Source organism: Schizosaccharomyces cryophilus (assembly GCF_000004155.1).
Source record: "Schizosaccharomyces cryophilus OY26 unplaced genomic scaffold supercont4.3, whole genome shotgun sequence".
NCBI classification, from domain to species: domain Eukaryota; kingdom Fungi; phylum Ascomycota; class Schizosaccharomycetes; order Schizosaccharomycetales; family Schizosaccharomycetaceae; genus Schizosaccharomyces; species Schizosaccharomyces cryophilus.
The window spans coordinates 1,335,605-1,363,460 of NW_013185626.1; the positions used below are offsets into that span (position 1 = coordinate 1,335,605).

General features: G+C 38.6%; 13 protein-coding genes across 13 annotated transcripts; 3 read left to right on the top strand and 10 right to left on the bottom strand.

Annotated features, from left to right (window-relative positions):
- Nucleotides 1–89: 89 nt before the first annotated feature.
- On the bottom strand, nucleotides 90–3,578 carry SPOG_04852 (sterol regulatory element binding protein). Its single transcript, XM_013168124.1, has one exon. It carries the CDS (start codon nucleotides 3,062–3,064, stop codon nucleotides 332–334), a length of 2,733 nt encoding a protein of 910 aa, XP_013023578.1. The 5' UTR covers nucleotides 3,065–3,578; the 3' UTR covers nucleotides 90–331.
- Nucleotides 3,579–3,691: 113 nt separating this feature from the next.
- Nucleotides 3,692–4,973, bottom strand: SPOG_04853 (U4/U6 X U5 tri-snRNP complex subunit Prp38). Its single transcript, XM_013168125.1, has 2 exons — nucleotides 4,461–4,973; nucleotides 3,692–4,350 (listed from the first exon to the last, which is right to left on the bottom strand). The coding sequence occupies exons 1-2, from the start codon at nucleotides 4,600–4,602 to the stop codon at nucleotides 3,890–3,892; spliced, it is 603 nt and encodes a 200-aa protein (XP_013023579.1). The 5' UTR covers nucleotides 4,603–4,973; the 3' UTR covers nucleotides 3,692–3,889.
- Nucleotides 4,908–6,261, bottom strand: SPOG_04854 (fructose-bisphosphate aldolase Fba1). Its single transcript, XM_013168126.1, has one exon. It carries the CDS (start codon nucleotides 6,181–6,183, stop codon nucleotides 5,107–5,109), a length of 1,077 nt encoding a protein of 358 aa, XP_013023580.1. The 5' UTR covers nucleotides 6,184–6,261; the 3' UTR covers nucleotides 4,908–5,106.
- A 1,995-nt stretch (nucleotides 6,262–8,256) lies between these two features.
- SPOG_04855 (RAN protein kinase Ran1) lies at nucleotides 8,257–11,288 on the bottom strand. Its single transcript, XM_013168127.1, has one exon. The coding sequence runs from the start codon at nucleotides 9,857–9,859 to the stop codon at nucleotides 8,450–8,452; it is 1,410 nt and encodes a 469-aa protein (XP_013023581.1). The 5' UTR covers nucleotides 9,860–11,288; the 3' UTR covers nucleotides 8,257–8,449.
- A 600-nt stretch (nucleotides 11,289–11,888) lies between these two features.
- On the top strand, nucleotides 11,889–13,784 carry SPOG_04856 (ubiquitin carboxy terminal hydrolase Ubp11). Its single transcript, XM_013168128.1, has one exon. It carries the CDS (start codon nucleotides 12,505–12,507, stop codon nucleotides 13,564–13,566), a length of 1,062 nt encoding a protein of 353 aa, XP_013023582.1. The 5' UTR covers nucleotides 11,889–12,504; the 3' UTR covers nucleotides 13,567–13,784.
- On the bottom strand, nucleotides 13,762–14,581 carry SPOG_04857 (DNA-directed RNA polymerase I). The gene is made up of 2 exons (XM_013168129.1): nucleotides 14,360–14,581; nucleotides 13,762–14,310 (listed from the first exon to the last, which is right to left on the bottom strand). The coding sequence occupies exons 1-2, from the start codon at nucleotides 14,439–14,441 to the stop codon at nucleotides 14,195–14,197; spliced, it is 198 nt and encodes a 65-aa protein (XP_013023583.1). The 5' UTR covers nucleotides 14,442–14,581; the 3' UTR covers nucleotides 13,762–14,194.
- Nucleotides 14,507–15,944, bottom strand: SPOG_04858 (DNA methyltransferase). The gene is made up of 2 exons (XM_013168130.1): nucleotides 15,691–15,944; nucleotides 14,507–15,651 (listed from the first exon to the last, which is right to left on the bottom strand). Exons 1-2 carry the CDS (start codon nucleotides 15,883–15,885, stop codon nucleotides 14,785–14,787), a joined length of 1,062 nt encoding a protein of 353 aa, XP_013023584.1. The 5' UTR covers nucleotides 15,886–15,944; the 3' UTR covers nucleotides 14,507–14,784.
- Nucleotides 15,945–15,959: 15 nt separating this feature from the next.
- On the bottom strand, nucleotides 15,960–19,435 carry SPOG_04859 (ATP-dependent RNA helicase Cdc28). The gene has a single exon (XM_013168131.1). It carries the CDS (start codon nucleotides 19,286–19,288, stop codon nucleotides 16,094–16,096), a length of 3,195 nt encoding a protein of 1,064 aa, XP_013023585.1. The 5' UTR covers nucleotides 19,289–19,435; the 3' UTR covers nucleotides 15,960–16,093.
- A 98-nt stretch (nucleotides 19,436–19,533) lies between these two features.
- On the top strand, nucleotides 19,534–20,585 carry SPOG_04860 (uncharacterized protein). Its single transcript, XM_013168132.1, has one exon. The coding sequence runs from the start codon at nucleotides 19,932–19,934 to the stop codon at nucleotides 20,358–20,360; it is 429 nt and encodes a 142-aa protein (XP_013023586.1). The 5' UTR covers nucleotides 19,534–19,931; the 3' UTR covers nucleotides 20,361–20,585.
- Nucleotides 20,435–23,046, bottom strand: SPOG_04861 (ataxin-2). Its single transcript, XM_013168133.1, has one exon. It carries the CDS (start codon nucleotides 22,892–22,894, stop codon nucleotides 20,531–20,533), a length of 2,364 nt encoding a protein of 787 aa, XP_013023587.1. The 5' UTR covers nucleotides 22,895–23,046; the 3' UTR covers nucleotides 20,435–20,530.
- A 199-nt stretch (nucleotides 23,047–23,245) lies between these two features.
- SPOG_04862 (uncharacterized protein) lies at nucleotides 23,246–24,512 on the top strand. The gene is made up of 2 exons (XM_013168134.1): nucleotides 23,246–23,768; nucleotides 23,904–24,512. The coding sequence occupies exons 1-2, from the start codon at nucleotides 23,714–23,716 to the stop codon at nucleotides 24,011–24,013; spliced, it is 165 nt and encodes a 54-aa protein (XP_013023588.1). The 5' UTR covers nucleotides 23,246–23,713; the 3' UTR covers nucleotides 24,014–24,512.
- SPOG_04863 (GTPase regulator Nrf1) lies at nucleotides 24,286–25,274 on the bottom strand. The gene has a single exon (XM_013168135.1). The coding sequence runs from the start codon at nucleotides 24,986–24,988 to the stop codon at nucleotides 24,620–24,622; it is 369 nt and encodes a 122-aa protein (XP_013023589.1). The 5' UTR covers nucleotides 24,989–25,274; the 3' UTR covers nucleotides 24,286–24,619.
- SPOG_05660 (uncharacterized protein) lies at nucleotides 25,256–27,615 on the bottom strand. The gene has a single exon (XM_013168153.1). The coding sequence runs from the start codon at nucleotides 26,819–26,821 to the stop codon at nucleotides 25,301–25,303; it is 1,521 nt and encodes a 506-aa protein (XP_013023607.1). The 5' UTR covers nucleotides 26,822–27,615; the 3' UTR covers nucleotides 25,256–25,300.
- Nucleotides 27,616–27,856: the final 241 nt, after the last annotated feature.

The following is a 27,856-nucleotide window of genomic DNA, read 5'->3' on the forward strand; positions in this document are numbered from 1 at the left end:
TCTAAGCGGAGCTTCACTTAGAAATACTTCTCGTGATGAAGTCAGCTAACTTGTTCCTTAAGAATACTTGAACTAGTCAGCCAGATGTGATGGAAGTGCTGCTAAATACTGAGCACACCAAAGTCTAAGGATATCCAAACTTAGCAGTATAGTTGCTCATTACAGTGTTTATTCTGCGTCTGCTAATGATATGTTCTGGCAACATAGTGAATAAAAGATAATATTATTAAAGCTTAACAACTTAAAAAGAAAACAAAAAGAAAATATAATCATAGAAATTGGGACAATGTTTCGTACGTTTACGTTTATAATAAATTAAAGAATGAATGTCTCAGGCTGAGTTTTCAGAGCCAGAAGCATAACCCAAATCTTCTTGAACCCGTGATCCAATCTCAATACAGGACGATATAAGATGATGACAAACCTTGGGATCCTCTAATCCTAATGAACCAATCCCAATGCGAACGTACATGGCCATAGTTTCCACGACGTCGTTTTCCTTCTGCGAAGTGCATATGGGAGAAAACGCCTTCAATGCTTTCCAACCAATAACAAAAGACAACATACTGATATCGGAATTATCCTCTGGAACGCAGATTTCTCTATACATGCGCTTGGCGACGTCAGTATAACCAAGACGTAACAATCCAAGAGCTAAAGAAGCGTGTATCGTGAACAGTTTGCTGCTGCTTAAATTCAGTACGCTAGAAAAGCTGCGCTTATCTTGGCTCCGAAGTTGCAATGTGGTGTTATATGCAGCCAAAACTTCTGTAAGAGATTCTGACGTATTGTCCTCGAACAAAACCAATTTGGCGACTAAGGCATGACGATACACTGGAGAGTTCTTCGGAGAAAGAGAAAGGACTTTATCAATTTCAGACTTTTCAATACGGTGGTCTAAACTTTCCATTAACAAGGCCTCTAGCAAATCAACCGCATACCAAGAAGCAGTTGTTTCTAAAGGAGACATGACCACAACATCTGAAAGCTTGCTAATTATGCTATTAGGCAACTTTGCAGAATCACGAGTACATCTAGCCAGTGTCCACAAACGTTTAACCATCCAAGAAGAGAAAATATCTTCTGCATCACATGTCTCAATTAACTTTACGACGCATTCAGGAAGCTCTTGAAGATCTGACTGCATAGATGCACTACTTTGTAGGCGTTTGGCACGATTCCAAAAAAATGAAGCACATTTCGATACAAATGCAGATGGCATAGGAGAGTTCGAGAATATAAGTTCAGAGTACATTGCCTGGAGAGCAGACGTATGGCTGGTTGTAGGCAAAAAGAAGGATGAAGCAAAAACCATAAATAAACGAAGGCGGTTGACCTTTTCATCTCCGCCCATTAACTGTGCATCAAGCAGTTTTTCTAAATTTCTGATATCTGCAAGCTGCTGTTCACTGTAAACCCAAGTCTCAGACGACGCATACAATCCACTAATTCGATGATTTATATAGTTGATAGATGATTTGACAATGAAAATCAACAAACCAAAGAAAAGTGATATTGAGGAAGAAGAATGATCCAATAAACAATATTTTTCAAACATTGTTTTCCGGAACAAAATAGATGAAGGCGATGTAGAAGACATCGCTGAAACTTTGGGCTTTCCTTTTGATTTGAAACCCTTAAAAAGCCGGTTATCATTCAAGATGTAAAACAACCCTAACAATACAACACCGATTTTCAATAAATGCCAAGCAATTGTCGTAAACGGAATTGAAGTGAGGAAGGAAGGGAGAGCGAACAACCCGTAGATCGATTGTGAATCATTACCACCACCCCCGAGATAATTGAAGAGACCCAAACCGACCATTCCATTCAAAGCAGTGCGACCCATAGAATTAAGAGTTGGTGATGTACGTGCATGCTGTGGCGTATGGCGTCGGGCAGAATTTTGAACAGAAAATTCCGATGAAACGACATTGACCGGCTCGGAAGCTTTATTGTTATCAGCTGACACGGGAGCCATGGATGGATCTTCATAAAATGCTAATCGATCAGAAAGGCGCTTATTTTCTTTGGTAAGCTGCTTGCTTTTGGATTCCAAATGTCGGATATATTCAGTTGCTTTTGCTAAAATAGTACCTTTATTTAATTTTCTTGCAGGAGCAAGCCCATGTAATTCTTCTTCTTCTAAAGTTACACCGCAGCGAAGAGCAGCAGCAGCGCGTAAAGAAGGAACTGCATCACGAAGTTCACAAATGCGATCATTCAGATTTGTACGATAACGCTTTTCAATCATGTTGTGAGATGTTTTCTTTGGTTTCCCGGTGGTAGGATCTATAGTTTCGGGTGATGATGACTCCTTTTGAAAGTTTTCCATTGGATCAAGGACAGGAAAAGGTGGACTTCCAGAAGACACAGAAGAGTTCACACCAGTCTCAGTAGATTGAGGAGAAACTTTGACCTTTTTCGCGCTAGGTTCTTGTTTTATGTGCGTAGTATCGGCATCTAAAAGGTCTTCACGCTTAAGATTTCCAGGTTGGTTATCATAAGACATTTGAGGAGGATGAGTTCCTACAGTTGACGGATCAATTGTATCAACGGTATGGTGGTCAGGATCCGCAGAAGACTGAAACTTAAAATCTATATCCAAATCATTCGCTTTTGCAAAATTGAAATTCTCATTATAATAGGAATTGGGCGATTCGCAGTTGGAGCGTAATGGATTCGAAGAGTTACCGAGTGAGTTGGGAGAGTTCACGCCATTCGAAGGAAACTGCGTAGAGTTCGTGCTGAAATTATCGTCAAAGGCAAACGATTGAAGCCATCCATTCATTGACGATTCCATATCAGAAAGTGCAAATGAGTTAGGGGAGAAGGAAGTATTGGTAAGGGTCGGAGGAGAATCTTCCACAAAGTTTGCAAGATCATACAAAAGATTATTGCAGTTATCTACCAAAGGAGACGAAGAGTTCGTATCGGTGGGTTCAGGGATCGTTGTAGTACAATTCGAGCTTTCCGACATCTTCATACCATCTTTCTTGTTACAAGACTGGGAAGGGGAAGCTGAAGAGACCGAGACAGACGGAACAGAGGGTGGAGCAAGCATGTTGCAAATAAACAGAAAAGGAACGAAACCTCAGAGGTATACTCAAAAAATTCTAAATAGAAGGAAAAAAATTACAGAAAAGAAATTGACAATATAACTGAATACACTGCCTTTTCTTTAAGACTAGTGTTTTTTTATAACGTGCTGGTTCTTTCCCTATAAACAAATAAAGCAAAAGGGTCTTTTCAGCAACCAAAGCAACAGAGCAACGTTTCTAAAGTACTCAATAGCAAATTCAATGAGCCAGGTAATTAAACACGAGTTCTTCACTCGCCGAGCGAAATGGACAACTCAGCGCAAACTTGCAAACAGAATCAATTCAATTCCAATTGAATTTGTTTCTATTTTTCCTCGTAATTTTCTGTTAAGCTACGTTACTATTCCCTTTCCAAAGAAGCGATTTGCTTAAAGTTGTTTGATTACGACAAAAGGTAAAACGCCGCAGACAATGCTTTTAATAAATGTGTGATCAAAGTGGACTGACTTTAAGTGTAACGAGAATTCAGAAATACTGACGAAAATGGTTCGATTCATTCCACTACCTTAAGCATATTACGATAAACGAATCAACACCCTATCCTTCTTTAAAAGAATATTCGTACTCTATAATAATATCATAAACCTTTCATTCTTTCATGCTAGAATGTGTAATAATACACATATGAAATGTAACCTAGTAACCCAAGAATATTGCAGAAAAAAGTGTATAATAAAATCTGCCATTATGAGAAAAAAAAGTAGTAACTGATTGCTTCTGTATGATAATTAAATAGCAGATGTTCATCCATTTCGTTTTCTTCTTTTCCTAAGCGAGTAAGATGTATCTTAGGAAGGAATCTTTTTCGTTTCATCATTTTCAGATTCACTCTCTGAAGATGACGGCAAGGGATCAAGCTGATCAAGCTCTTCAAGTTGATACCGGCTCATTAATGGTGGTAGAGTGACGTCGCAGACCGTCTCTTCGTTTAATAAATCATCGATAAATTCATCCATATGTGAAACGTAAAACCCATTATGATCTCTTACTCTCAACTTTCGATAGTCATTTAAAAGCGGTTCCAAAGCTTGATAGACATCTGGATCAGGCCATGTTAAACGAATGTAAAATGCTGCTAATGCTCGTATATATTTGAATTCGGGAATGGAAAGGTATTCAAGTACTATTTCTTTTTCTGGAGCTACTTGCAGCAGCTTGTATAACAAACAAATAAACTCGGTAGGACGCTGATTACCAAATTGCCCACCAATATACTCAAGACGCACTGCGCGATCGATCAACGAAGCAGCTAAAAAACGCGTTAGTTTTGTAAAGGCGAAAAAAAAAAAAAAAAAATACAACAAACGATGAAAAGAAGGGAATGTGAAACTACATTCATCGCTTGTCGAGACTTCTTACCATTTAAGCCAAAACATTGTTCCTTCCAGTAAAAGGATTCCACAATTCGTTCTCGCAGAATCTTGCCCACCAAAAATGTTGGCAGCATCTGATGCACTACATCTCCCTGCGACTGGTAGTCCCTTGCGATAAAATCCGCCATGATGAGGCACAATGCTTATGAGCTAAAGGTTTCTTCAGTGTTTCGGTGTAATTCCTCAAACAATCAATTGATGACTAATGCTTTGGAAAGAAAAGTACAGAGTATAAATGAACTACAATAACGTCCAAATGCGGGATTTAATTTGAGTAAATCCAATGTAATGGGTAAAGACAAAATTCAATTTACTCATATTGCCCTAAAATCCGGTTCTTCACCAGTGTTCTTTCGCCAAATTACAAGACAAAAACCTATAGTTTGTCAATTCTCTCTGATTAAAAAAACTAGCACTACCTATTACAAATAGTATCGGTTTACCTTTTTACACATGCATGTCTTATAGTAAAAAGGAAATTCTACAATCGTCTACGATCAAGGAAAAAACATCATGAAACAGCAAATCTCATTAGAAAAAAGTAATAACGCATACGGGTAATTTTAATGAAGCTTACCGTCTATATCAATGTATCACCAATTCAACTGCAGGACCTTCTAATGACCAAAAATTTAGAGGGTGTTGTTGGCATAGAAGTCCTCAAGGGCGGTGACAATGCGCTTAGTCATGGTCTTCTCACCTTCGTGGATCCAGACACGGGGATCGAACTTCTTCTTGTTAGGCTTATCAGGGCCCTCGGGGTTACCAACGGGGGTCTTGAGGTAGTCTTGGTACTTCAAGATGTAGTCACGGATACCTTCGAGGTAAGCGTATTGGGTGTCAGTGTCAATGTTGACCTTGACAACACCGCTCTTGATACCGGTACGGAATTCGTTGACGGAAGAACCGGAACCACCATGGAAGACGAAGAAAACGGGCTTGTCGTTGGTGGTCTTAAGTTGCTCCTTGACATACTTTTGGTGGTCACCCAAGATTTCAGGGCGAAGCTTGACGTTACCGGGCTTGTAGACACCGTGGACGTTACCGAAAGCGGCAGCGATGGAGAAGTAGGGGGAGACGCTGGAAAGCTCACGGTAGACATCCCAGATGTCTTCGGGTTGAGTGTAGAGGGAGTTTTGTTCGGCACCGGAGTTGTCGACACCATCTTCCTCACCACCAGTGATACCGATTTCCATTTCGATCCAGATCTTCATTTGGACGGCACGTTCACAGTACTTCTTGACGGAAGCAATGTTTTGTTCCTTGGGCTCTTCAGACAAGTCAAGCATGTGGGAAGAGAAAAGGGGTTCACCGTGGAGCTTGAAGTAGGCTTCGTCAGCAGCGAACATACCTTCCATCCAGGGGAGAAGCTTCTCGGCGCAGTGGTCAGAGTGCAAGACAACGGGGACACCGAAGAAGGGAGCGATGGAACGGATGTAGTGAGCGGCAGCAACAGCACCGGCAACGGAGGCTTTTTGGCCTTCGTTGGAGGAACCCTTACCGGCGAAGAAAACGGAACCACCGTTAGAGCATTGCAAGATGATGGGGGAGCGAACTTGACGAGCAGCTTCGAGGGAAGCAATGACGGTGGAAGAGGAGGTAACGTTGATGGCAGGGATAGCGAATCCGTGCTCACGAGCGTAAGTGAACAACTTCAAAACGTTGTCACCGGTAATAACACCAGTAGGAACAATATCAAGGACACCCATATTTATATTTTGTTTGTTAATCGTGTTATGATATGTCCTGGTGAAGGGCCAAGCTCTTATATATTCTGCCCAGCTACCGCATTCGGAAAAACTCGTCACCTGATGAACGTATCGATGGTGACCGAACCGTTGTAGTTGCCCAATCAGCCTCATCAACATCTTTAATCCCTGACGTCAATGGAAAAAAAATTGTTCTCAAAGAGTAAGACTTACGAAAATCGTGTACACAAAGCTGTCAATGAAATGCTGGGTATTACAACACAATGAATTGATCGAAATGGTTTTGAAAGACGCGAATTTGAAGACAGTAGAAAAGCGGAGAAAAGCGTCTGAAATCCAACGGCTACGATTTATAAACAATGACTGTTAAGCCATAAACAATGCCTAAAGTGCGTCGCAACAGATTATGCAACAATTGCCTTCAGAAAGAATATTGTTTTTGTAAACGCAAGGTTTGCGTACTACCAAAGTAATAGACTTGCTTTGAACTCCATCGCTGATGTACAATACTGTTTTTGTAAGGATGAAACAAGGGACAGCGAATCATTAAACTTTCATTCCAAATTTTTAATGGTTCCTTTCTCTCTTTAAGCTTACATACGTTTGACAATTCATGTTTCATCCTTCACATCCAACTTCCTTCCGCATTTTTCCATACTATGTCTACGTCCTTTTTCAATTCGCTACTAAAAAGTAGCTGAATTCTCTATTGTTTATTTACTAATGCACCGCAAGCAGCACGATGGAAGCATTTAGAGTATGACGAAAATGTCCTTTTTTTACGTCGGAAAAATTCCCGGTCGTCTCGTCACCGTATCTCTCGATCAACCATCCCTGTTTGAATTGATCCATTTGTTTATCCGACCCCTCCAGGGATAAACAAGACAAATGTTACCTTCCAAATTTGTAAACTGAAACCTTTTTGGACTGCAAGTTTGTATTTGTTTAATAAAATTCACTTTTAATTCATTACAGGTCTTGCTTGTTACAAGTCTCTTGTCCTTAACTCGGTTTTCTGAATTCTAAGGAATGTCCCATTTTCATTCTATGCTTTACTCGCACGTTAGCACCTCTTGTTTTTCCTTGTTCTTTGTTTACTTTTCATCTATGTAGCGTAGACGGTTACTACCGCTTCTCGGTACCAGTTCAATCTTTGTTGTCCGCTTCCGAAATCTCTTCGCTTCTTCCAGCGGACAGGCGGCAAGGAAAAATTTTTCCATTGCTCTTTACAACTCGTCCGGCATTTTGTAATGGTTCTTTTCTTTGTTCTTTGGTTTTCTAATTTGTAGCATGTTTCATCTTAGTACGAAATCTCGTCCCACATTTTGTACTGCCCCGCCAATACGCACACGTCTTCTTTGTTTTCCTTTCGGTTCGCTCTTTTCTAGACATTCCTGTAAAAAATCGGTGACTCATAAACGAGTTCTTCTTATCATCTTCTGTGGATTTTTTCCAGCCTTTTCCACTCAGCGGAATAATATCGTCTAAAGATTGATTTACTTTCGCTTATGATAACCTTATTAGTATGCAAACGATTACTAGAGCTAGTTCATCATTTTTTGTTTTACGACGCAAGGTTAAAACGTAAACAAAGTTTTCTTGCGTAGACGACCCTCGCATAAAAAAAAAACACCATGAGTCCTTTTCAAAATGTCCTTACGTAAACTTTAAACCCTGGTTCCTGGTTTGCCTCCATGCATCACCTTCAATGTAGAGATTTTTGGGACTTCAATTTTGACTTTATTCGTGGCTTTGCTTTGTTGATTTCATCGTTAACCTTCTAAAATCCTTCCCATGTTTGTTTTCCTATGATATAACGTTTGTTTCGACTCTGACCGTTTGCGTTTCATCACGGTGAGAACATGACTTCATACTCTGTTTAATAAACTCTCATCCATCGCTTTACGTTAACTTCGATTCTCGCCAACCATTTTCAAGTGGTTTTATTTATTGATTGATTGAATCTTAACTTTCTTTTACTTAAAGACACGTTTCTAGCCACTTGGAATTTTTCAATTTCTTATAGAACACCCTATAAATAATAAGGTCGCATATTCCTTACGTTATAAGAAGTTTAAGAGAATGCAATTCATTAGAACAAGTAAATCATAAAAAAGGGAAATTAAAAGCAAATGTAACACTTGCAAAAATATATAAATAATACAAATACATTAGCGAATAAAAGCTACTTGGTATAAGCAAGAAGCATATTAAAATAGAGGAAACTAAACAACGTAGAGAAAAAGTATAAGGGAACCATATAAACCTATAGTGACTTTCGAGGTGCATCTATCATATTAGGGCTTCGACCGGGTGGTGCTGGACATAACACAAATCCAGAGGCATACGGAGAAGCAGCAGCTACGGGCGCTCTCTGTGCAGGGTATCCTGAAACTTCAGAGTCATTTTGAGAGGGGATAGGTGTAGGAGGAAGGTAATTTACAGCTTGTGAGTTATGGCAAGGCCAATTCGTGTCGGTTGCAAATAATGGCGCAGTAATCGGCACATTATACTCAGGAGAGGTGGCAGAGTTTGGCGTTAAAACCGGAAAGGGAACAGGAAGCGTAGGAGTATAAGGGGACTTCCATTGATTTGGGAGATGAGGAGTCGGAGGCCAAGGAAGGCCAATATGTGCATTAGGTGCATATGCCGAGTTCATATAACCATTTGCTTCTTGCAGCTTTCTTAATTCCTGCTGCTGTTGACGTTGGTAAGCAAGGTATTTTGACGAGACTAAAGGAGCTGGGCGCATTCTTCGCGTAAACGTTTTACAATTACTGACAATGGTTGAGAGCTCCAATAATCCTATTCTAGTTTTCGGATTTCGGTCAAATATGCGATTTAGCAAGGAGTTTAATTCTCGGCTTATGGGGAGAATGGATAATAGGGTTGACGGATTTTGTACGTAGGAACGATAAGTGCCGTCTGTTTGCGAACATGCACGCTTCCATGGATTTCTTTGGCAACACAAGTTGATTAATATGATGCCTAACGCCCAAACATCGTTTGATGCTGTAGCAAATACTGTGGAAGAATTATCGGATGATTCATTCGTCATTGGTGTATGAACTTTATAACCTGAAGACGGAAGTGTGCTTGAGTTGGATGCCTCACGCTGACATTCTGGAGACATGTAAAACAAGCTGCCGCAACCAAAGTCACTTGAGTAGTCATCTGTAGTTGCAAGGCCAAAATCAGCCAAGTAAACTGTGCGCCCCTCATCGTCTACGAGTATATTTTCGGGCTTTAAATCACGATGGTAGATGCCAACAGAGTGGCAATGCTGAACAGCACTGATAAGTTGACTAAAGACGTGTTTTATCAAGGAATCATTGCCTCGGTATAAATTTTTTTCAGTAATGCAGGTAAATAAGTCGCCGTCAGGGCAGTATTGCAAAATAACATAAATCGTATCTTCAGTGTCCAAGACACGGTATAAAGACAATATATTGGGGTGAGACTGCACACGTGCATGCAAATAAAGTTCTCTGGACTGTAGCAGTTTTTGCTTCGCATCCAGTCCGTCTTTGCACAGTGCCTTGACTGCATATAACGTGCCGTCGTACAGATCTTCTGCTTTATAAACAACTCCATACGCGCCAACGCCAATTACAGAAATAAACCGCAAGGAATCATCCAACGTTTCACCTATACGATCTTCAGGAGCTAAACGCATGTTTAGGCGGTAAGAACCGGGTTGAATCGGTTGTTAGATAGAAAAAGAATAGAGGTTAGGAGGAATTTCGTGAACGAACGTAGATGAGCACGACTGATTATTGAGATTTACTCTAAAATGAAAGAATTAGCTAGATATCGGCCGATAATAAAATAGAGACGGGATTAGATTGAATTAGGATATAGGATGTTCATAAAGACCAGCAGAACAAAACAAGAATCAGTTTGAAAAAGAAAAAGGAAGGAATGAGAAGGACAATAAAGGGGCGAAATATACGCAATGACAGTTTTAGGAAGAGAGGCAAAGAATTCTTGTCAGTATTCCTGCCGAATTACTTGTCGATAAGCGAGCGATTTCACGAAAAAGAGAAGCCTTCAATCACAAAAGTAGACTACGAATGGATAATCAAAAGGAAATCCTTCAGTAAAATGAAAAAAAAAGTATGACGAAGCAACCAAGAGGAATAGAAAACTAACGTAGAGTTCAAACTCGCTGTCAATCAAGAATGGTTTGTAGAGCAAAAATGAAAAAGAAGAGTATAGGATCCTTTTCTCAGGAAGTCAAAGTCGGTCAAAATAATAAGTAGAATGAAACGAACAAAAACACCTAAAGCATGGAAAAAGGGAAAAACCCCAAAGTTGAAAATCAATGAAAAGAAAAAAAAAAAACGAAAATAAATCAAGAGATCAAGAAAAAGCAAAATACAACCAACAAGGAAAATAAAAGAATACTAAAATAAAATAGTAGAAAGAAAAGAAAAAAAAAAGAAAAAAATTTTTTTGAGTACGTTGGGTTTTATGTAATCCGTTGGATCCTAGTCAAGTCTGGAGCCTTGGAAACGTCAATTGGAGATTTGACTAAAAAAACGCGTAGCAAAAATTCGTTTGTAAGAAACAAGAAAATTTCTTAAAAAATACAATGATGAAAAACAAGAAATTCTATAATGAACCACAGGAAACACGCGTTCCTAAAAAAAGCCAATGCAATAAACGAATGATGGGACCAACTAGTCAAGTCCTTAAGGTCAGTCCAGCTCAAGTACACTACACGCGCGTATAGAATAATTATGCTTTGAATGAATCGTAGTTAAAATGATATGTCGAACGAATGGAAACTGAAAGGAAAATCCACAATGAATGTCTTTTCAAACGGATGCCTTTTTTTTTTGTTCTCTCTCACTTTCAATTTCAACAAGTGCTAGAGGGATGAATGGAAGGAATGTGTGGTGTTGCAAATTCCGCTCTGAGAACAAAGAACACCATGAACAAAGAAATTCTCTAAACAAAGAAAACAGAAATTCGTTTCTTCTCTCTATTCTCTTTTTTAACGATAACCTTGCTTCTCTTTAAACCCACTTTTTGTTAGTATTCGTAGACACAAGACTCTTTTCTTTTCTTTCCTTTCTTTGTTTACGTTTGTTTGTTGTCATTTTCAAGCTTTCCACCTCAACCGCCGATTGAATCGAACCGCCTTTTTCCATATCCACCGTACCGTGTCCTCTCTTTCAACACTCTACCATCATCTCATCCAGCATTGGCTTCAACACATCTCCATTATGCATACTCTTCCAACGACTCGATCATCCTTCCTTGCTCTCATAAAGCAACTCCCATTGCACCTCGAACCATTGTCCCACGGACAACAGTGCCCATAAACAAGAACCCAAAACCAAACAAAGGATTCGAAACAAGACGTAACTCTGCTTTCATTTCATCCATGGAGTATTCCTATCCATCTTTGCTTGATTTGTTTACTTTTTCTTTTGTTTACATGTTCTTTTATTGTTACCCAGAGAAAACTCCCCCATGCCAATGAGTATCATTCTTTCAATCTCTTGTTCTTTTTTTACACCATTCGATTCGTCTTTACTCAGAACCCTAAAGGAACGGACTTCGACTTCCTCCAATCCACTTCCGTAATATTCCTTAATTCGTATCAGTGAAACCCAAAGAGACCAACCGAATCCTTTCATGGCATCCGTCTTCCACCTTTAAGATGCCTTCATTCCGTTGCACCCCCTCTTTTTTACCTTTTTTTTTCCTACGTCCTTGTACTTTCTCGGCCATTGAAATATGCATAAATGTGTTTCTTTCCTAAACTCCCTTTTCTTTATCATTGCGCACCCCATTGAACTCTCGCAATTGAATTGCTCTTGAGCCTTTTTTGGTTTTGTTTTTTTCTCTGTTGTTTGTCGTCATCGTCGCCATTGAAAGAGATTGCACGGATATCCATTCAAAAAATTCTATCATAGGCTTAATCAATCTCTCAAACAGTTTGTTTTGATTTGGATTGCATTCTTGACGAAATTTCTTTGGTTTTTTTCCCCATTGTTTCCTTTGCATTCACACTCCTTGTGAAGAAATTATTGTTTCTTGGCTTCTGTAAAAAGTCTCTTCTTGTCTGTTGGTAAACAAGAATTATAAGCATGGGTCAGGTTTATTTATCTTAATTTTAAGTTTTTTGCATTTTTCCTGGATCACATTGAGTAGTGAAATCTTTCAATTTTTAAACTTTTTATTTTTTTGATTCTTTTATTTCATATTCTTTGAAAAAGTGGCATTTGTCTTTTTGGGATACCTTTTGTTTCTGTTTTAATCTCGGTTTCTTACCTTTTCTTTTCGTTTTTCCCTCTTATCGCTTTTCAAATGTCCGTCGTAAACCCTTTATCCTCTCGTCGATCAAAAGAATACAATCGCATCTTCAAGGGTGCTGCGGTCTTGACCACCTTTGCTGCTCTATACATCGTCACATCTTCCAATGGTTCTACAACCGTCAAGGCAAAGTCATCCATCAAAGGTCTCTACAATTCCTCGGGCAACGATTGTTTTTTGAATAGTGTTCTTCAAGCCCTCGCCAGTCAATCTTCCTTAATTCAATTTCTCCATCTTCGTTCTTCTTCCTCTACCCTGTATGCCGCCCTTCTTAACTTTCTCGAAAGCCTAAATTCCGGTTCCTCCAAACCCATCTCTGCTAATTCTTTTCTTAATGTTTTAGAAAGAATTACAAACAAGGTCATTTTACGCTCGTTACAACAAGATGCCCACGAATTTTTACAATTTCTATTAGAAATTATCGAGTCTCAATATTCTTCTTTTCCCTCTAATCCCTATTCTTCTTCTATTCGTATTATGGGTTTCCCTGCGCAGCTTCCTTTTATCGGAACCATTCTTCAAACCGTACAATGCTCGTCCTGTTCTGCTAAAACTTGCACAAACTTTAAAAATACCACTTTACAATTGAGTTTACCCTATGCCTATGGTGCTTCTTCTATTTCTTTATCTCAACTTTTCGCTTCCAATGCATTTGAACAAATTGATGATTATAAATGTGATGCATGCTATCCTAATACCAAAAAAACTACCTCCTGTTATCGCACCGTCCAGTGGAAGCATCCTCCTACCCTCCTTCAAATTCAGCTAGAGCGGTCTTGTTACACTCCTCTAGGTCTTTCCCGGAATAATACCGCTGTTTTATATGAAAAGTCTTTCCTACTACAAGGCCGGTATCGATACCATCTTCGGTCGCTCATAACCCATCATGGCGGTGCAAATTCTGGTCATTATATTTGTTACCGGAAAAAAGACAATAGTTGGTGGAGTGCCAATGATACACTCATTTCTAAATGCCCCATCGAAAAGGTACTTGATCAGCACCGCCTTGTTTTTATGCTGTTTTATGAAATGGAATCCCCTTCAGAATTGGACTAACTCTCTTCTTACCTTACATTATTCATTCAATCCATCTTTCCGCACCTTTTCCCAGAAATTCGTTTAAAAAAAAAAAAAAAACATATAAAGTCGGTTTGGTTTTTTTGTATGAACATATCTTAATATTGTTTCTTTTGATTTCCCTTCTCATTCACTATTGTTATTCCTTTTTTGTATCTATAGTTCTTTTTACTACATACTTTTAATGATTATTTCTTATTCTTTTATTTTTGTTCTCTTCATGTAACCACCGTATCTGTCCACAAAGCCACAGCTTTGGCTTTGAGATTTTCAAGCGGTCCTCTTTTCTTTTGGCTTGATAGAAGTGCTGCATGGCCCAACTATCCGTGCCGTCAAATACTTGTTTGTAGTTTTCATAAGGTCGCAGAAGCGACTGCCACTATGTTTTCTTACCAGCGTCCTCTAAACTTTCTATTGTATTATGTAATTACCCAAAGCCAGTTCGTTAATTTTTATTCTCTATTCTTTTTGACTAATGTCAAGGACGACTGCTAAAATCAACAGCAATATTATGTTTCCCTTAGTGTCCTTTGCTTCCTGTAGCTCAAAAAAGTAATACAAGTTCGATTCTTCTTCATTATTTATCCCAAAGAACTGATGTCTTTCCTTAACGGGCTTCAAACTGTACCATTCTCTTGGTTCTCATTTTGTACATGACACGGTGTCCGCATTCACGACAACGAATTACTTCTTTCGCCTGAATGGTATTTTTTGCACCGCAATCTATATATTCATTAGAAAATCAAAAAGAAAATGGATTCCTTTCACGTACCTGCGCAAAGATAAATCATTGTTACTGGCCTAGGTGGGTTGAAGGCGGCTCCGCCAGCAGAAGCACCAAAAGCACCGTTCATTGTGTGTATGTATGTATGTTAAAAACCAAAATAACCTTCCGTGTGTTTTTTTGAAAAGAATTCCCTTTTCGCCAACAAGGTGTAGTGGTAAACAGTAAAAAATTCATCGTCTAGACAGTAGACCATTATCCTCTAATTAAGATAATATAATTAAAAGCAGGTTATATTAATCAAGGAATATTGAGAATCAAGAGTTAGGCAGTTCGTGAAAAGGTATTAAGATTAGGTTAATAAGTGAACAAAGATCAGTGAAAATAGGCATAAAAAGGTCTGATCCCCAAACTCCCAGTTCCGTACAAAAAAAGGCTACTGAAAGGAAAGAAAGATATAGCCAAATAAAAATTCAATAGAAAGAAGGTTTAATAATTGATTCCTCTTCCTGTCCGCCAGTACTAGGATACAGCAGGTGCGAAAGAAGCCGTGAAACAACATTCACATTGATGCTATTTCCAAGTAAACGGTACATGGTTTTTTCTGAAATCTCTATTTCTTTCCACTGAAATGAATCAGGAAATCCCATAATCCTTGCAATTTCCCTTGCGGTAAAGTATCGAAGTCTCAAAGACATCCTATCTTTTTCGAATTGGTCTGCTATACTTTCGTGATCTGAGGTTTGTAAAACTGATCCAGACCCTTGTACTAATTGTCCATAACCTCTAGTAAAACAGCAACAGTTAGTGCTCGTTGGTTTTACAATATCCAGTTGATGACCATAACGAAACATGAGTTTTTCAGGGAGAAAGTATGACTCAAAGCTAGCTTGCGTTTCTAAGAAACTTTCCAAAGTATTTATTCCTTCACCTTTATAACTGTTTTTGAATGAAGTTGCTATAATTTCCTCAAAATTCCAATTTACTAATGAACCTTTCCTGGCCAGACCATACCATCGGCAACGAGAATTGGGAATGTTTGATTGTTTTGGCGTTAAATTCCCCTCTATAAAGTTGTAATTCATTCCTTTTAACACTTCACGACATTTTTGAGCAGTTATACTATTTTCAAAACCTTGAACATTTTCAATCAAAATGTACTTCGGTGGACTTTCCACTTTCGGAAGTTCCTCTAATAAATGAAGGAAAGCATGTGATCGTGGATCTTGTACGTCTTGCTGTTTTCCAATGCGTGTATAAGGTTGACAACTGGGACTCATAGTCCATAAATCACAATGGTATCCATCTAATTCAGATGCATTGACCTTAGTAATGTCTATCTACAAATATTAATATAGTTTGAGTCATTTAGATCGTACATGTTTAGCTCGGTTTCCTAAATTATGATTATACACCGTATTCGCAAGGGGATTAATATCAATCGCGCAAACTACTTCGAATGGTATGTTTGTAGACTTTAATGCGTAATGCATTCCACCAATACCAGAATACAATTCCAAAACTCGTATATTCTGTGTCCTTCTTTTCATACTTGTCTTTGGTAGTTCCTTCATTATTAATTGGTAGTGTATTTCTCTTCAAATGTCAAGAAGAAAATTTATTGGGACTACGCTCTCTGAATGTATTGTAATGGTAAAAATATATGAATAACCCTCATGATTTTATTAAATACGAAAAATTAAACTTTTCATAAAACATACCAAACCGTAAAATCCCGTTTTTGAATTGCTTATGAAATCTCATATAAGAAAGCAGATCTAATTATCTTCTCTTTTTGCTTTTGTACATTTCCTCAATATTCTCAGGTTTGAAGTAATGAGGACTTATTTCCAGTAACCACTCTGGCTGAATTTGCATAACTTGTCGACAATATTCTTTACTTGTCAACACAAGTTCGTAATAAATAATGATTTTTGGTTTCTTCTCAACCAAGGTAGAGCTTGGATGAATATAAACTGTTTGATTGCTCTTAACGGTTCTATATGAATCTCCTGTGCGATCCAAGCGTGCAGCATTAGAGAAATATCCTGCAGTTATCGCCTTTTGAATGGGCATCAATGAGTCTGCAGAATTAGTTGTCAATTCAATCTCAACTCGACCACAGAGGTTTGCAAGTTGATCTCGGACATCACGAGCTCTACATAAACTTTTGTACTGTAAAAAGTTTTCCCGTGACCACTGATAGGAAAAATCTGTATCTACCCACTCATTCCATATACGAAATAATGTTAGGTGATCACCCCCAGGTTGTACGAAGTTCATCCTGGCTTTGTCAGCCTCCATAATTCGATCTTTTGGTCGATAAAACAGCGAAGCAGATTCACCTAGCATAGCTATTATAGAAAGAACTTCTTCAACACATCCATATTTTGCGGAGGCTATCAACGATTTAGAAAGCATAGGGTCAGTAGGAAATTCTGCCATCTGTCTTCCCAATTTCGTAAGTTCACCTCGATTATTTAAAGCTCCAAGTGCATATAATAGCTCCAATGATCGCATCAAAGTTTCCGGAGGTGGTGGATCCATAAAATCGAAATCAAGTAAATTATTAATTCCCAATGATTTTAAAAGCAAGACTATATTTGTTAAATTAGTTCTTTGAATCTCCGGCGAGGTGACCATATCAAGCTCATTATTGTAAGTCCAACGAGTATAGAGACGAAAGCATTTACCGGGTCCAACTCGACCAGCACGTCCAGCACGCTGATCAGCAGATGCACGAGAGCAGGGGACGGAAACTAAGCTTTCCATCCCCGTTCTCGGATTATACATGTTTTGTTTAACAAATCCAGAATCGATTACATAATTTACACCATCGATAGTAATAGAAGTTTCTGCAATATTTGTAGCCAAAACGACCTTCCGAGCACCAGGCGGTGTGGGTTCAAATATCTTTGCTTGCAACTCCGAGGGTAAGTTAGCATAAATTGGACAAAGAATGATTTCAGGTATTCTCTTTCCTAAAATCTTACACAACTCTTGAATATTTTCAGACATAACTTCTATTTCATCCTGACCAGTCAAAAAGACTAATATATCACCGGCTTGTTGAGTTGTGTGGATTTGTAAAATAGTGGTTATAGCTGCCTGTATATAATTTGCCTCTGGCTGTGGAGTATAGTAAATATCAACAGGATACCGCCGTCCCGGAACATAAAAGACTGGTGCTTCATCAAAGTAGGAGGAAAACTTGGCTGCATCAATAGTAGCACTAGAAACCAAAACTTTCAAATCGGGTCGGAATCGAGCAATATCCTTCACAAGGCCAAAGAGGATATCAGTATGAAGGGTTCGTTCATGTGCTTCATCTATAATTATCACAGAGTAACTAGCAAGGTCTGGCTCAGTCAAAAATTCTCTTAAAAGCATTCCATCAGTTAAATACTTAATTACGGTTTTCTCAGAAGTGTTGTTTTCAAAACGAATGGTATATCCTACTTCTTGGCCCAATCGAACATCCATCTCATTAGCTACACGTGCAGCAACAGACATGGCAGCGACACGGCGTGGCTGTGTACAGCAAATCTTTTTGTTGTTTTTTGTATATCCGGCTTCATGCAGAAACTGGGGTAGCTGAGTGGTTTTTCCTGAACCTGTCTCTGCTACAACCAACAAAACTTGGTAAGCTTCAATTGCCTTCAATAAATCATCCTTAAACTTATAAACGGGCAAAGATTTTCTGGTTTCTTCCATGGAAAGAGCCTTTAATTCGGCTGAGGAAAGTGCAGGAGTAGATGGTTCAGCACCTGCGATAGATTTACCAGGTAAATTGGACTCTAAAAGAAAGTCAATTTTTTGTGAATCATCAAAAACATAATCAAATCTCTTTTCTTGGTTGGGGGCCTTGAGATTATCTTCATAAACAAGAGCTTTAGATATTTGTTGGGATTCCCACTGCGCTTGTTCGGCAGCACCAAACGGGGCACTAGGCTGACGCTCGTCATTGGCATCCGTGTATCGTTGGTGCAAAACAGCTTCTTTTCGTCTTCTGTCTAGCTTTCCTTGTTCAGTGAAGTAATCTTCAGGCATTTGATATTCTGCAGCTTGAGCATTTAAATTGATGCGCTCTTCAGCAATCCTTAATAGCTCCTTTTTCTTTTCCAACTCATGGATTTCGCGTTTTGTTAATTGTTCGTCAGCAAATAAAAGCTCTTCATCTTGAATTTCCCTTCTCAAAAGCTCCAACTGTTGTTGAGCTCTTGGCTTCAAATAATGCTGACGAGACTTTTTACGTAATTCGGCAGCTAGTCGTTCTCGAGAATCTGGGTCATCCGCAAGCTTTCTTAAAGCAATTTCTTCAGAAGAAAGCTTTGAAGAGTAATCTTCTACCAATTCTCGAGTCGAGGTCATCAAGTCTTTTTTTCTTAAACGCTCCTCAAACTCTTCTCTCTCTCTCAAGTCATGCATTCGTTCATCTTCTTCGTTACCTTTTACATTTGAGTCAACCACAGCTGTTTGTTCTTCCAGTGGAAGTTTCGCTTCGTGATCAGTTACAGTATTCGAGATTTCTTCTTCATATTCATCACTTTGCCATTCATCATCATCATGCCTGCGTCTTAAAAAACCCTGCTTATGTTCCTTACGTCTTTCTTTACGTTTCCGTGAATCCGACTGCGGTAAACGGGCTGACCGCTCTTCTTGTTGAGGTTCCAAAAGCAGTTCGTATTTCGCATTCTGGTTCTCCATTTGCAAAATCTCTCTCTGTCGCTTTTTTCTATAGTTGTATGCTTCATCTGATATCCTTTCTTTATTTTTTGGTATCCTAGAATATAGAGAATGAGCAAATTCACGTACTTTAGAATCGGCTTCTTCCATTCCAAATCCCACTAATTTTTGGAACAGCTCTTGTGAGCTACGCGAATTGGATGCTTCAGCGATTATATACTCTACGACTGATGGTTCTGACATCCCTAGAAGCGCAATTGCTTGATCTGAAACATATTGTTCTAAAGACATTTTTCCTTTATTAATACCGCCGAATACACCTTCTAACCTTGACTTTATTTATTCGATTCTTAACAAAGGAAAGATTCTCAACGATTATCTATAGCATATATAACTTTATGATGTCTCAACAATTGGTAAAATATATTTGGCATTTGCATGCGTGTAAGTCGCTTTCCAAAGACTATGCTTCTTCTTGCTCATTGCTTGATCGCATTAACTGGAATAACGAAACACATCGTACCTCTCTATTTAATTGAAATGACTATAATTACGTTTTATAAATTCGAAATATACTTGTTTAAAAATCAAGGATTTTCAATTCATATCTACTCTATATAAGCAGCTAATTTTCTATTTACTAAAGGCTTTCACCATTCGTTTGCTTAGACAAGTGAACACTCGTTGTTAAACTTCCATTGTGAGTAATAGTGATTGTTTCTGTCATTACTATTTGAGGTACATTACGAAAAGATTTGTCGAGCCATAAGGTTCTTCATCTTATATAACACCTTTAGTTTTCACTATAAAGAACATACTTGCCAAAATTCGTTCGATACTTCTATTTGTAAAAAGGAATAAGCAAGTAACGTCTTACTTGCGTTCTCAACGTCCTATTTTTGGTTATAGTCACCGATTTTGTACCTCTAAAAAAATGTCAGACGAAGTTTACCAGCAATTTTTGGACGCCGCTAATGCTCCAGTTCCGTCTCCTCCTCCTAGGAGCCCGAGTGAGGTTCCTTCTCGATGGATGAAAAGCACTGGTAACCTTCCTAATTCGGCTCCATTGAACGCCTTGTCGGAACAGGTAAAAGGACAGTATTATATCAGCGAGTCCGACGAAATCTTCCATCCCATCTATTTAGAGAAGCTTCCCTCTAACTTCCGAAATATTGATAAAGAAGAGTTCGATCCTCATAATAAATATGGCAGTATCATGAAGGCTGTCCAAAGTTGCTGCAGCTCAGGCTCGGTACAAATTTTTAGTTACGAAGAAACAGATGTTAAAACTATTTACTATATTCTAAGCCAGCTGGACAATGGCGGTTGGTGCGGCCTTACAACAATGGCAGTCTATACCTGATTTGGGTTAGACTTTAATGTATGATGTTTTACATTCCTCTAGAGTTAAACTGTAGTCATACAACATTAAAATTCAAAATGTTGTATATGATAATATAACTGATAATGTCTAAATCATGTCTTATTTCTACATAACATTTAGCTATTCAAAGTTTTCAAAATAGCAGATCCTTAAGAAGCCTTTTCATCAGAAGTATCTGCAGTTGGTGCAGGTTCAACTACTTCCGAAGATTCCGGAATTCGTGAATCGGTAGTAGTAGGCACAGTTGAATCCTGATTCTGAATAGTAGCATTATTACCATCATTACTATTATTGTGGTTACTGTTGTAGTTTTCGTTTTTGTGTCCATTGTTTTGATGACGGTTACCCCTGGACGGGTTGAATGATCTTTGGGAATTGCTTCGTCTAGAATCTGTATACATAGGATAACGCATGTTCATCATCCCATTGTTCATAGCATACTGTCCATACATAGGAGGTACACCATTGACAGGATAAGTCATCATTGGCATTCCTCCCATCTGAGGCACATAGTAAGTGGCAGGGGCCACTCCTCTAGGACTACCCTGTGCTTGGAACGGAGGTACACCGTAAGGAGGCATGACTGGAGGTGCCATAAACATAGGCGAAGCTACGGCACTAGAATTTCCTGAAGTAGGTGTACCACTGGGAGAAGCAGTAACCGATGCTTGTTGGCTTGCAGCACGCATGTACGGAGGATATCCCGGCATTGAGTAGCCAAAAGGAATGTAGGGAACGTTAGGCGGGGGATACATCGTCATTGCTGGTGATACAGGTGTATTAGGCAAAACTAAACCAGGAATTGGGCCTGATGTTGCCGAATTACGTTTTCCTTGACTTGGGTCAGCCTCGATTTTTTGATTGGAGACAATATGTTGTAGGTTGTTGGGACCAGAAGCCCAAGTAGGAGGACATGAAAATGGTTTCTCCAATGTTTCTCCAATTTGTTCTTGTTCAGCAGCAGTCTTAATAACGTTAAAGTTTTCCATAACAGATGACTCTGCTGGAGAACCTCCATCAGGGAAAAACGCACGTTCTTTATTTTCACTAGAAGCTTCAATGTTTGAAGCTTTCGAAACACTTCCTGTTTCTGTACTAGAAGATTTTTGAGAACTCATAGGTTGAGAAGCAACGGGCTTCACTGGAAGAACGAATTTGCCCGGCGTAAAGACGGGTGCACCAACATTGGGCTTGAAAGACGCAGCCTTGGCGTTCAACTTCAATGCCTTTGAAGGATCTTTATTTGCGGGTTTTACTTGCTCTTTACCGGACTCCAAAGACGCAGCTGGCTTAGGTTCATCTTCCTTTTTTTCTTGAGTCTTTTCCTCCTTATTAGAACCAACTATTGGGTCAGGCTCTTTTTCTCCCTTTTCTAAAGATGGTCCATCTTTGAATGGAACTTCCTCCTTTTGTTTATTATCATTTTTTGAGACATCAACATTTGGAATCTCGTCAGCTGGCTTGGAAGACTTTTGCTTTTCCTTGGAAGCATCTTTGTTTTCCTTGACAGGGTCCTCTTTATTTTCAAATCCACCTAACTTCAAAGACTGACTGAATTGCATAAATTCCTTAATCTGACCTTCCTTTTCTCCTTTGGATAATGTACCCATCTTACGGCGGGCATTGAAGAATTTTTCAGCAGCACGAGAGTCACCGCCACGGGAAAATGCCATGTGTCGTTGAGATACTATGGCAGGATCATTAGGTAGATAAACGTTGCGTGGACCAGCGTTTCGATAGCGATGATCCCGAGATTTTCCTTGGGAATAGTTGTCTCTCGATGATGAACCCCGGTTGTTGTTCTTTCCGGGAAGAGATGAACGCTGAACACCTGAGTAAAGGTCTTCTTCGTCAAGTCCACTATCATCAACCTTGCGGCCTCGTTCTTCAGCAATGTGAATGTTATCGGTAGCAGAAGTTTCAATTTCTTTGGCAATACGATCGGCTTCTTGGGCACGTTCCTTATACTTGGGGTGACTTCGATTGATGGTAGAAGTGTACTGTTCCTCATCAAAATGTGATTGAACACCAAAAAGCTTTTCATTGGCAGCGAATTGATCCCATTCTCCACCGCCTGTTTGATTCTCAGACTCTTCCAAACTCATCAAAGAGGCGCTCGCATCCTGCGGGTCGGGCCTCCAAGGCAATAATTCACGCTCACGATGTTCAGCGGAGCCCCTGTGCGAAGAAATCGCTGTATCGGTTTTCCATGATTTGCTATTAGACGAAGAAGTCCTATATGCATTATTCGCACGCCCTGTGGGTGCATTTGTGGATCGTTTGTTCGTTGAAGACATCGAATTTACGTTACTGTTGTCTTTAGCATTATCCTTAACACTCGCGTCTGGCACAGTCCTTTTCGTTTCAGTAAAGATACGTTCACTACTGTTTGTCGACTGGGATGCTTTGCTTCCTTTAGCAGCAACCGCAGACCATTTTTTTGTTGTTTCAGTCTTCGTAGGACCGGCGTTTCGTTGTGGGGTCTGTTCCATTCTGACAGAATCGGTTGCCATAAAAATTACTTGAGTCTCCTCAGATACCCTTGCAATTTCTTAATTTGCAACCTCCCAGTACCCGACTGAGATATTAGTGAATTCCGTGGAGGTTGGAAGTTGAAGGTTGGATCAATTACGATAGAACTTTTGGGGTTTAACGTGTGGCGCCCACCGCAAATTTTCGTAAATCCTTTAGGCGAATTAATAGCAAATTTTATAAAATACTCTAATTAATTTATTTTCTTTATTAAATTCTTCAAAATGGATTTTTGTATTTATCTATCCTTCTGCTTTCCCTGGGGTTGACTCACCACCATAGGAGAACAACATTATGACAGCATGTAATTGTGTAAACATGAAAAAAAATAGATTCATTTTAGTTAACATTCATTTAAACGAGAATATTTTTTGTTAGAACGATTGTAGAATACATGAAACGCTTTTCTTTTTTGCCAGGGTCAAGAGAATATACGGGAAAGTTGTAATCATAAAGTAATCCATTTTCTTGTGCTGGTAAATTAATTAATTACTTTATTGGTTTGTTAAATCATTCCTAGTGAAATGCCATTTGAAAGCAATATAAAATCGTCTTCATGGAATACCTTAAGAGGAACGTACTTGGCTGAGTTAATAAAACTACTTATCGTCTCTGTCATATCAACGAAAAGAATGTTTTGTTACAAAGTTTTGCTTGCATGAAGAGATGGATCCTTTCGAACCAATAAGTTACCTAGGAGACTCCCGCCCAAAGAAACAACTAGTCCTTACGGCACTTTGACACTGTCTTTAGAAATATTCTTAAATCTTCGGTTTCCTCCTGTTTTCATTTATCTCAAAATGGCTATGACCTTTAAACAACAGATGTTATCTATTTTTGGAATTTTCATATTTGGTAAGACAAATGAATGGCGTCTCACTGGTTTTTTATGAAACAACTACCATTTGAAATGCAATTCCCATTTCATAGGTTATAGATGAGATTGCATAGGGAGGATCTACTGAATTGGTTGTTAACTCAGTAATTTAGGTGGTCCTGTTTCGTTCATCTTACTGAAGAACCATCTATATGAAAAGCGAAGGGAATACTTTAAACTGCAGAAGCAGAGAGATGCTCAAAACACAAAAGACACCAATTAAATGATTAGGAGTCTTATGATTCAGCGTTCGTCGACTTTATATTCTCAAGCGTTTCTTCCTCAAAGAGGAGTTTACAAAGTGTAGATTTCCCACTCCCCCTTCTGAATCCATGCATCATCTGCGCTTAACAATGTGAAAGATTCCTTCCGCTATTACAATATAAAGAAATAAAGAAAAAGAAAAAGCATACTCAGGACAAATCCCTGGTACTTCTCATTTTGTCTCCTTGGCTACAAGTATAAATGAGTTGTCATTTGAACAAAATAGGCACACTAATAAATATTTTTTGTTTAAAATAATAACAAGTTGCAAACAAAAGAAAAATTTACAACAAAATGGAATACGAAAGAACGAATTACTCATGGGAACATTCATTGCAAAACAAACACAGTTATCTATATAGATTACTGAAATATCCTCGTAATTGTATGGAAAACAAGATGAAGGAAAAGGAAATTAGGAAGAATAAACAGAAATAATTCATTGAACATTGGGCACATCCGTTCGGTTATAGATTAAAGATACGTTCATACACAAAATTAAAGTTGCGACACGGGTGAGGCATCAATTGAAACAAAATTTGCGCTCATCTTCTTGATTTCCTTTTCAAAAAAAGGTTCTTAAAACAAAATTTGTCAAAATCGCCGCTAATAATACAAAACACAAGATTGTAGGTCCTAAACGATCATCATAAGGACCACTTCCTCTTCTTCGAATTGCAGATGCTCTCCAATGATAAATAGCTAAAGCATAACCCATCGTTCCTACTGCCACAATGGTAAAAAGTCCGGCACTGATTCTTCCAATTCTGTCACCAAAGTTTAGCAAACCTACAGATAAACCACCTAAAACAACGGAAAAGCTAAGCCAAGAAAGAAATGTCCGTTCATTAGCAAAAAAAACCTTAGGCTCTACCCGAACTGGGAGCGCAATTCTCTTTCCTGGAGTAGTTTGCAAAAGTGGCTGAGTCGACATTTATAATCACTGTAAAGCTTGGAAAAATAAAAAAACTTTCCTTTCTGTAAATGAATGTAACCGACTATTAAATTTACCAGGAATCCGAATGAATACTCGATTTTTAAAAACGTTTTGACAAAGGTAACGTACACAGATACCTCAGTTAGGGGAAGACTTTTTGTATTTAGTGATGTGCACTGCAACTTCTTATCGTATCATAAACGAAAGCTGGTTCGAAAGAAAATATAAAATAGAAAAAAAATATGCTTTTGTAGAAGGAAGAAGGAAGAAGGAAGAAGGAAGAAGGAATCAGAAATGAAAGACTGTTATTTATAAGTTTTTAGAATCTTGCCGATCTTGTAGAATTTTTCCGTAAAACATGAGTTGTTTCACAATTTCAGGATTTGGTATCTCTTGTTGTTCTTCGAACTGCTGGAGGATGTTGATATACTGCATAGCCTCTTTAATTGTAATGGATACAACATACTCTTCCTCTTCTTCTTCGCTCTCAAAATCCCGGTCTTTTAAGAATTCGGCTGCGATTTGGTCAGTAACATCGACATCTTCGTCCACGACACTTTCTTCAACAGGATCTATAAACCGATCGAGGAGGTGATTTTCTCCACTTGTAAACTGAGAAAATAAAGACTTTAACTGTTCTGAAGCTTGGGTTGCAGAAGAAGGGGGTTTTACGTCAGAAGAATTTTCTTTTATGCTTAATATGCCAGAACGCTGAAAACTAAATGCAATCATGGAACTGGAAACATCAAAATTCCATGCGGCAACCATCCAACGAATAGCTTTTAGTATGTTGACAGCTTTGAGAGGATCATGACCATGGTTTATTTGGTCCGCCATGTACTGGAGCCAATAATTTCTATAGCATTCCTTAAAATTACGAAATATACCCATAGAATACGGGTTTTGTGTCGGATTGGTACTTTTTGGAAGCCACAAGATAGCTATATTTTGGAAACTGCGAGTACGACGAATGTTTTCTACAGCGCATTCATGAGCGCTCAATCGGTCCAACAGAAGTAAAACCTTTCTGCCGGACATCCTTTGATCAAACCAAATAAGCCATTCCTGCATTATAAGATTATTAATTTGGGCAGTGCCATTTGATCGCCATTCAACGTCGAGAGCATGAATATTGACTCGCGCAGAACGGAAAGCCCGAGGCTCTTTCGAATAACCAATGATCCACAGAGGTTGTTTTTCGGTACCAAGAGCATTGCAACACATTGCTATTGAGACACGAGCCTTTTCGCGACGGATACCGTTTGTAAACTCGACAGAAGGAGGGTTGTTTGGAACGAGTTTCCATAGAAGCCCGACCTCGTCAAAAGAAAATACGTCTTCTAAGGCGTAATGCTTTACGAATTCATAAATTAGATCTGTGTCAGCTAGCTTCATATTGTCTTGAGGATTTAAATAATGGTTTTGGAATTTTTCCAGCCAATTGCTGCTAAATTCTGGAGTAGGTAAATTAGAATATGCGGGAATCTTTTTCCAAAATTCACATGCTGTTTTTCGAATAACTTCCTCATTCACTTCAATATCTGATTTTTGTGTTCTCTGAATCCATTCCACTAGAGCACTCTCCAGGACAGGATATTTCGCAGGTAGGGTATTCGTTTTTTCGGCGGCTTCGGAGGTCGCTTCATCAAGGAAATCATATTTTGAAGACAATATCTGAGAAACCGACGGTTGCGACAATTCTTTGTCAAAATGTTGTCTGAACCAAGCCATCAACTTTTGTTGCGACGGTTTTTCGACACACCCAAAGTAGTAATTACGTAGTGCTTTCTTTTCTATTTTCGTAATGACTTGACGCCGTACTGGAGGCATTTTAGATCCCTAGTATTCAGCATTAAGCATTTTGGTTTTGTGAGTACTCTACGATCTCAATTTTTCCTTATTACCATACTGCATGTGGGACTAGGGGAGGGCCGTTTAGCCGAACGAATAATAACCTCGAAATAATGAATTTAGTATGGAGGTTATGCACACAACCATCAATTTCGTATTTATCAGAAATAAACTCGACCAGGTCGACAGACCTCTTTATGAAATTTTGCATCATTACCCATACTTTTATTATCTTTTCAAGACATCCTTCAGTATTGTCTTTGATACACGAAGTTTTCATGAAAAATATATTTTAGCATTTTTGGATTATTATTTTCTTCACTGTAGTTTTTCTCTTAAGAAAGATTGTTGGGAATGGATTTGATGATAAATATGACGGTACGGTCGTAACGCTACTGATGTATCATATATCAACAAAAACGACTGTAGCAAAGAGTTATATGTTTTTTCGATAAAAGGTCCTCTTCGGCGGCGATGATTTATGTCCTTTTGTACCGCTTATCATTCATTCACGAATTTGATCTCTATATTCCTTTCTAAACATGACCATTGCTGTCCTATACATGAAACATTTATTGTTTATTCTTTAGGAAATACTAGCTGACGTTGAAAATTCTTGAACCTTATTTTCCAGGGGACTACTTACTTTTGACGTTATTACTTCTGGAAAAAGTTGACTTGTTTTAGACCCTGATGTTTATTTACAAAACACCATACAGAAGCCGTCCAAAGAAATACGCTAGCGTTTTTAGCATCGCCTACGAATGATCAGATACAAAAACTCATTGGGAAAAAAGGGGTGACTTACGTAATGCTTTTTCGACACATTCTTCTTTTTCTTTTGCTCCCTTAAAAAGTTATCCAAGCGGTAGCAAGTCGATAGCTTACTATTACGTATAGAGATGCGATAATTTAAAGGTTGAATCAGCCAAAGATCTATTGATTTAGGTGTATCAATATTAAAATACTCGATACAGCATCATACCCTTCTATAAATATTGGGAACTGAATACT

Excerpts from the sequence above, each read along its gene's own strand:
- SPOG_04852 (XM_013168124.1), bottom strand. The coding sequence starts at position 3,064 with ATGCTTGCTCCACCCTCTGTTCCGTCTGTCTCGGTCTCTTCAGCTTCC.
- SPOG_04853 (XM_013168125.1), bottom strand. The coding sequence starts at position 4,602 with ATGGCGGATTTTATCGCAAGGGACTACCAGTCGCAGGGAGATGTAGTG. Across the intron at positions 4,351-4,460 it reads ACAATGTTTTGGCTTAAATG|CTGCTTCGTTGATCGATCGC; the intron begins GTAAGAAGTCTC and ends CGCGTTTTTTAG.
- SPOG_04854 (XM_013168126.1), bottom strand. The coding sequence starts at position 6,183 with ATGGGTGTCCTTGATATTGTTCCTACTGGTGTTATTACCGGTGACAAC.
- SPOG_04855 (XM_013168127.1), bottom strand. The coding sequence starts at position 9,859 with ATGCGTTTAGCTCCTGAAGATCGTATAGGTGAAACGTTGGATGATTCC.
- SPOG_04856 (XM_013168128.1), top strand. The coding sequence starts at position 12,505 with ATGTCCGTCGTAAACCCTTTATCCTCTCGTCGATCAAAAGAATACAAT.
- SPOG_04857 (XM_013168129.1), bottom strand. The coding sequence starts at position 14,441 with ATGAACGGTGCTTTTGGTGCTTCTGCTGGCGGAGCCGCCTTCAACCCA. Across the intron at positions 14,311-14,359 it reads AATGATTTATCTTTGCGCAG|ATTGCGGTGCAAAAAATACC; the intron begins GTACGTGAAAGG and ends ATGAATATATAG.
- SPOG_04858 (XM_013168130.1), bottom strand. The coding sequence starts at position 15,885 with ATGAAGGAACTACCAAAGACAAGTATGAAAAGAAGGACACAGAATATA. Across the intron at positions 15,652-15,690 it reads TAGGAAACCGAGCTAAACAT|ATAGACATTACTAAGGTCAA; the intron begins GTACGATCTAAA and ends TAATATTTGTAG.
- SPOG_04859 (XM_013168131.1), bottom strand. The coding sequence starts at position 19,288 with ATGTCTTTAGAACAATATGTTTCAGATCAAGCAATTGCGCTTCTAGGG.
- SPOG_04860 (XM_013168132.1), top strand. The coding sequence starts at position 19,932 with ATGTCAGACGAAGTTTACCAGCAATTTTTGGACGCCGCTAATGCTCCA.
- SPOG_04861 (XM_013168133.1), bottom strand. The coding sequence starts at position 22,894 with ATGGCAACCGATTCTGTCAGAATGGAACAGACCCCACAACGAAACGCC.
- SPOG_04862 (XM_013168134.1), top strand. The coding sequence starts at position 23,714 with ATGGCTATGACCTTTAAACAACAGATGTTATCTATTTTTGGAATTTTC. Across the intron at positions 23,769-23,903 it reads TTTTGGAATTTTCATATTTG|GTGGTCCTGTTTCGTTCATC; the intron begins GTAAGACAAATG and ends TCAGTAATTTAG.
- SPOG_04863 (XM_013168135.1), bottom strand. The coding sequence starts at position 24,988 with ATGTCGACTCAGCCACTTTTGCAAACTACTCCAGGAAAGAGAATTGCG.
- SPOG_05660 (XM_013168153.1), bottom strand. The coding sequence starts at position 26,821 with ATGCCTCCAGTACGGCGTCAAGTCATTACGAAAATAGAAAAGAAAGCA.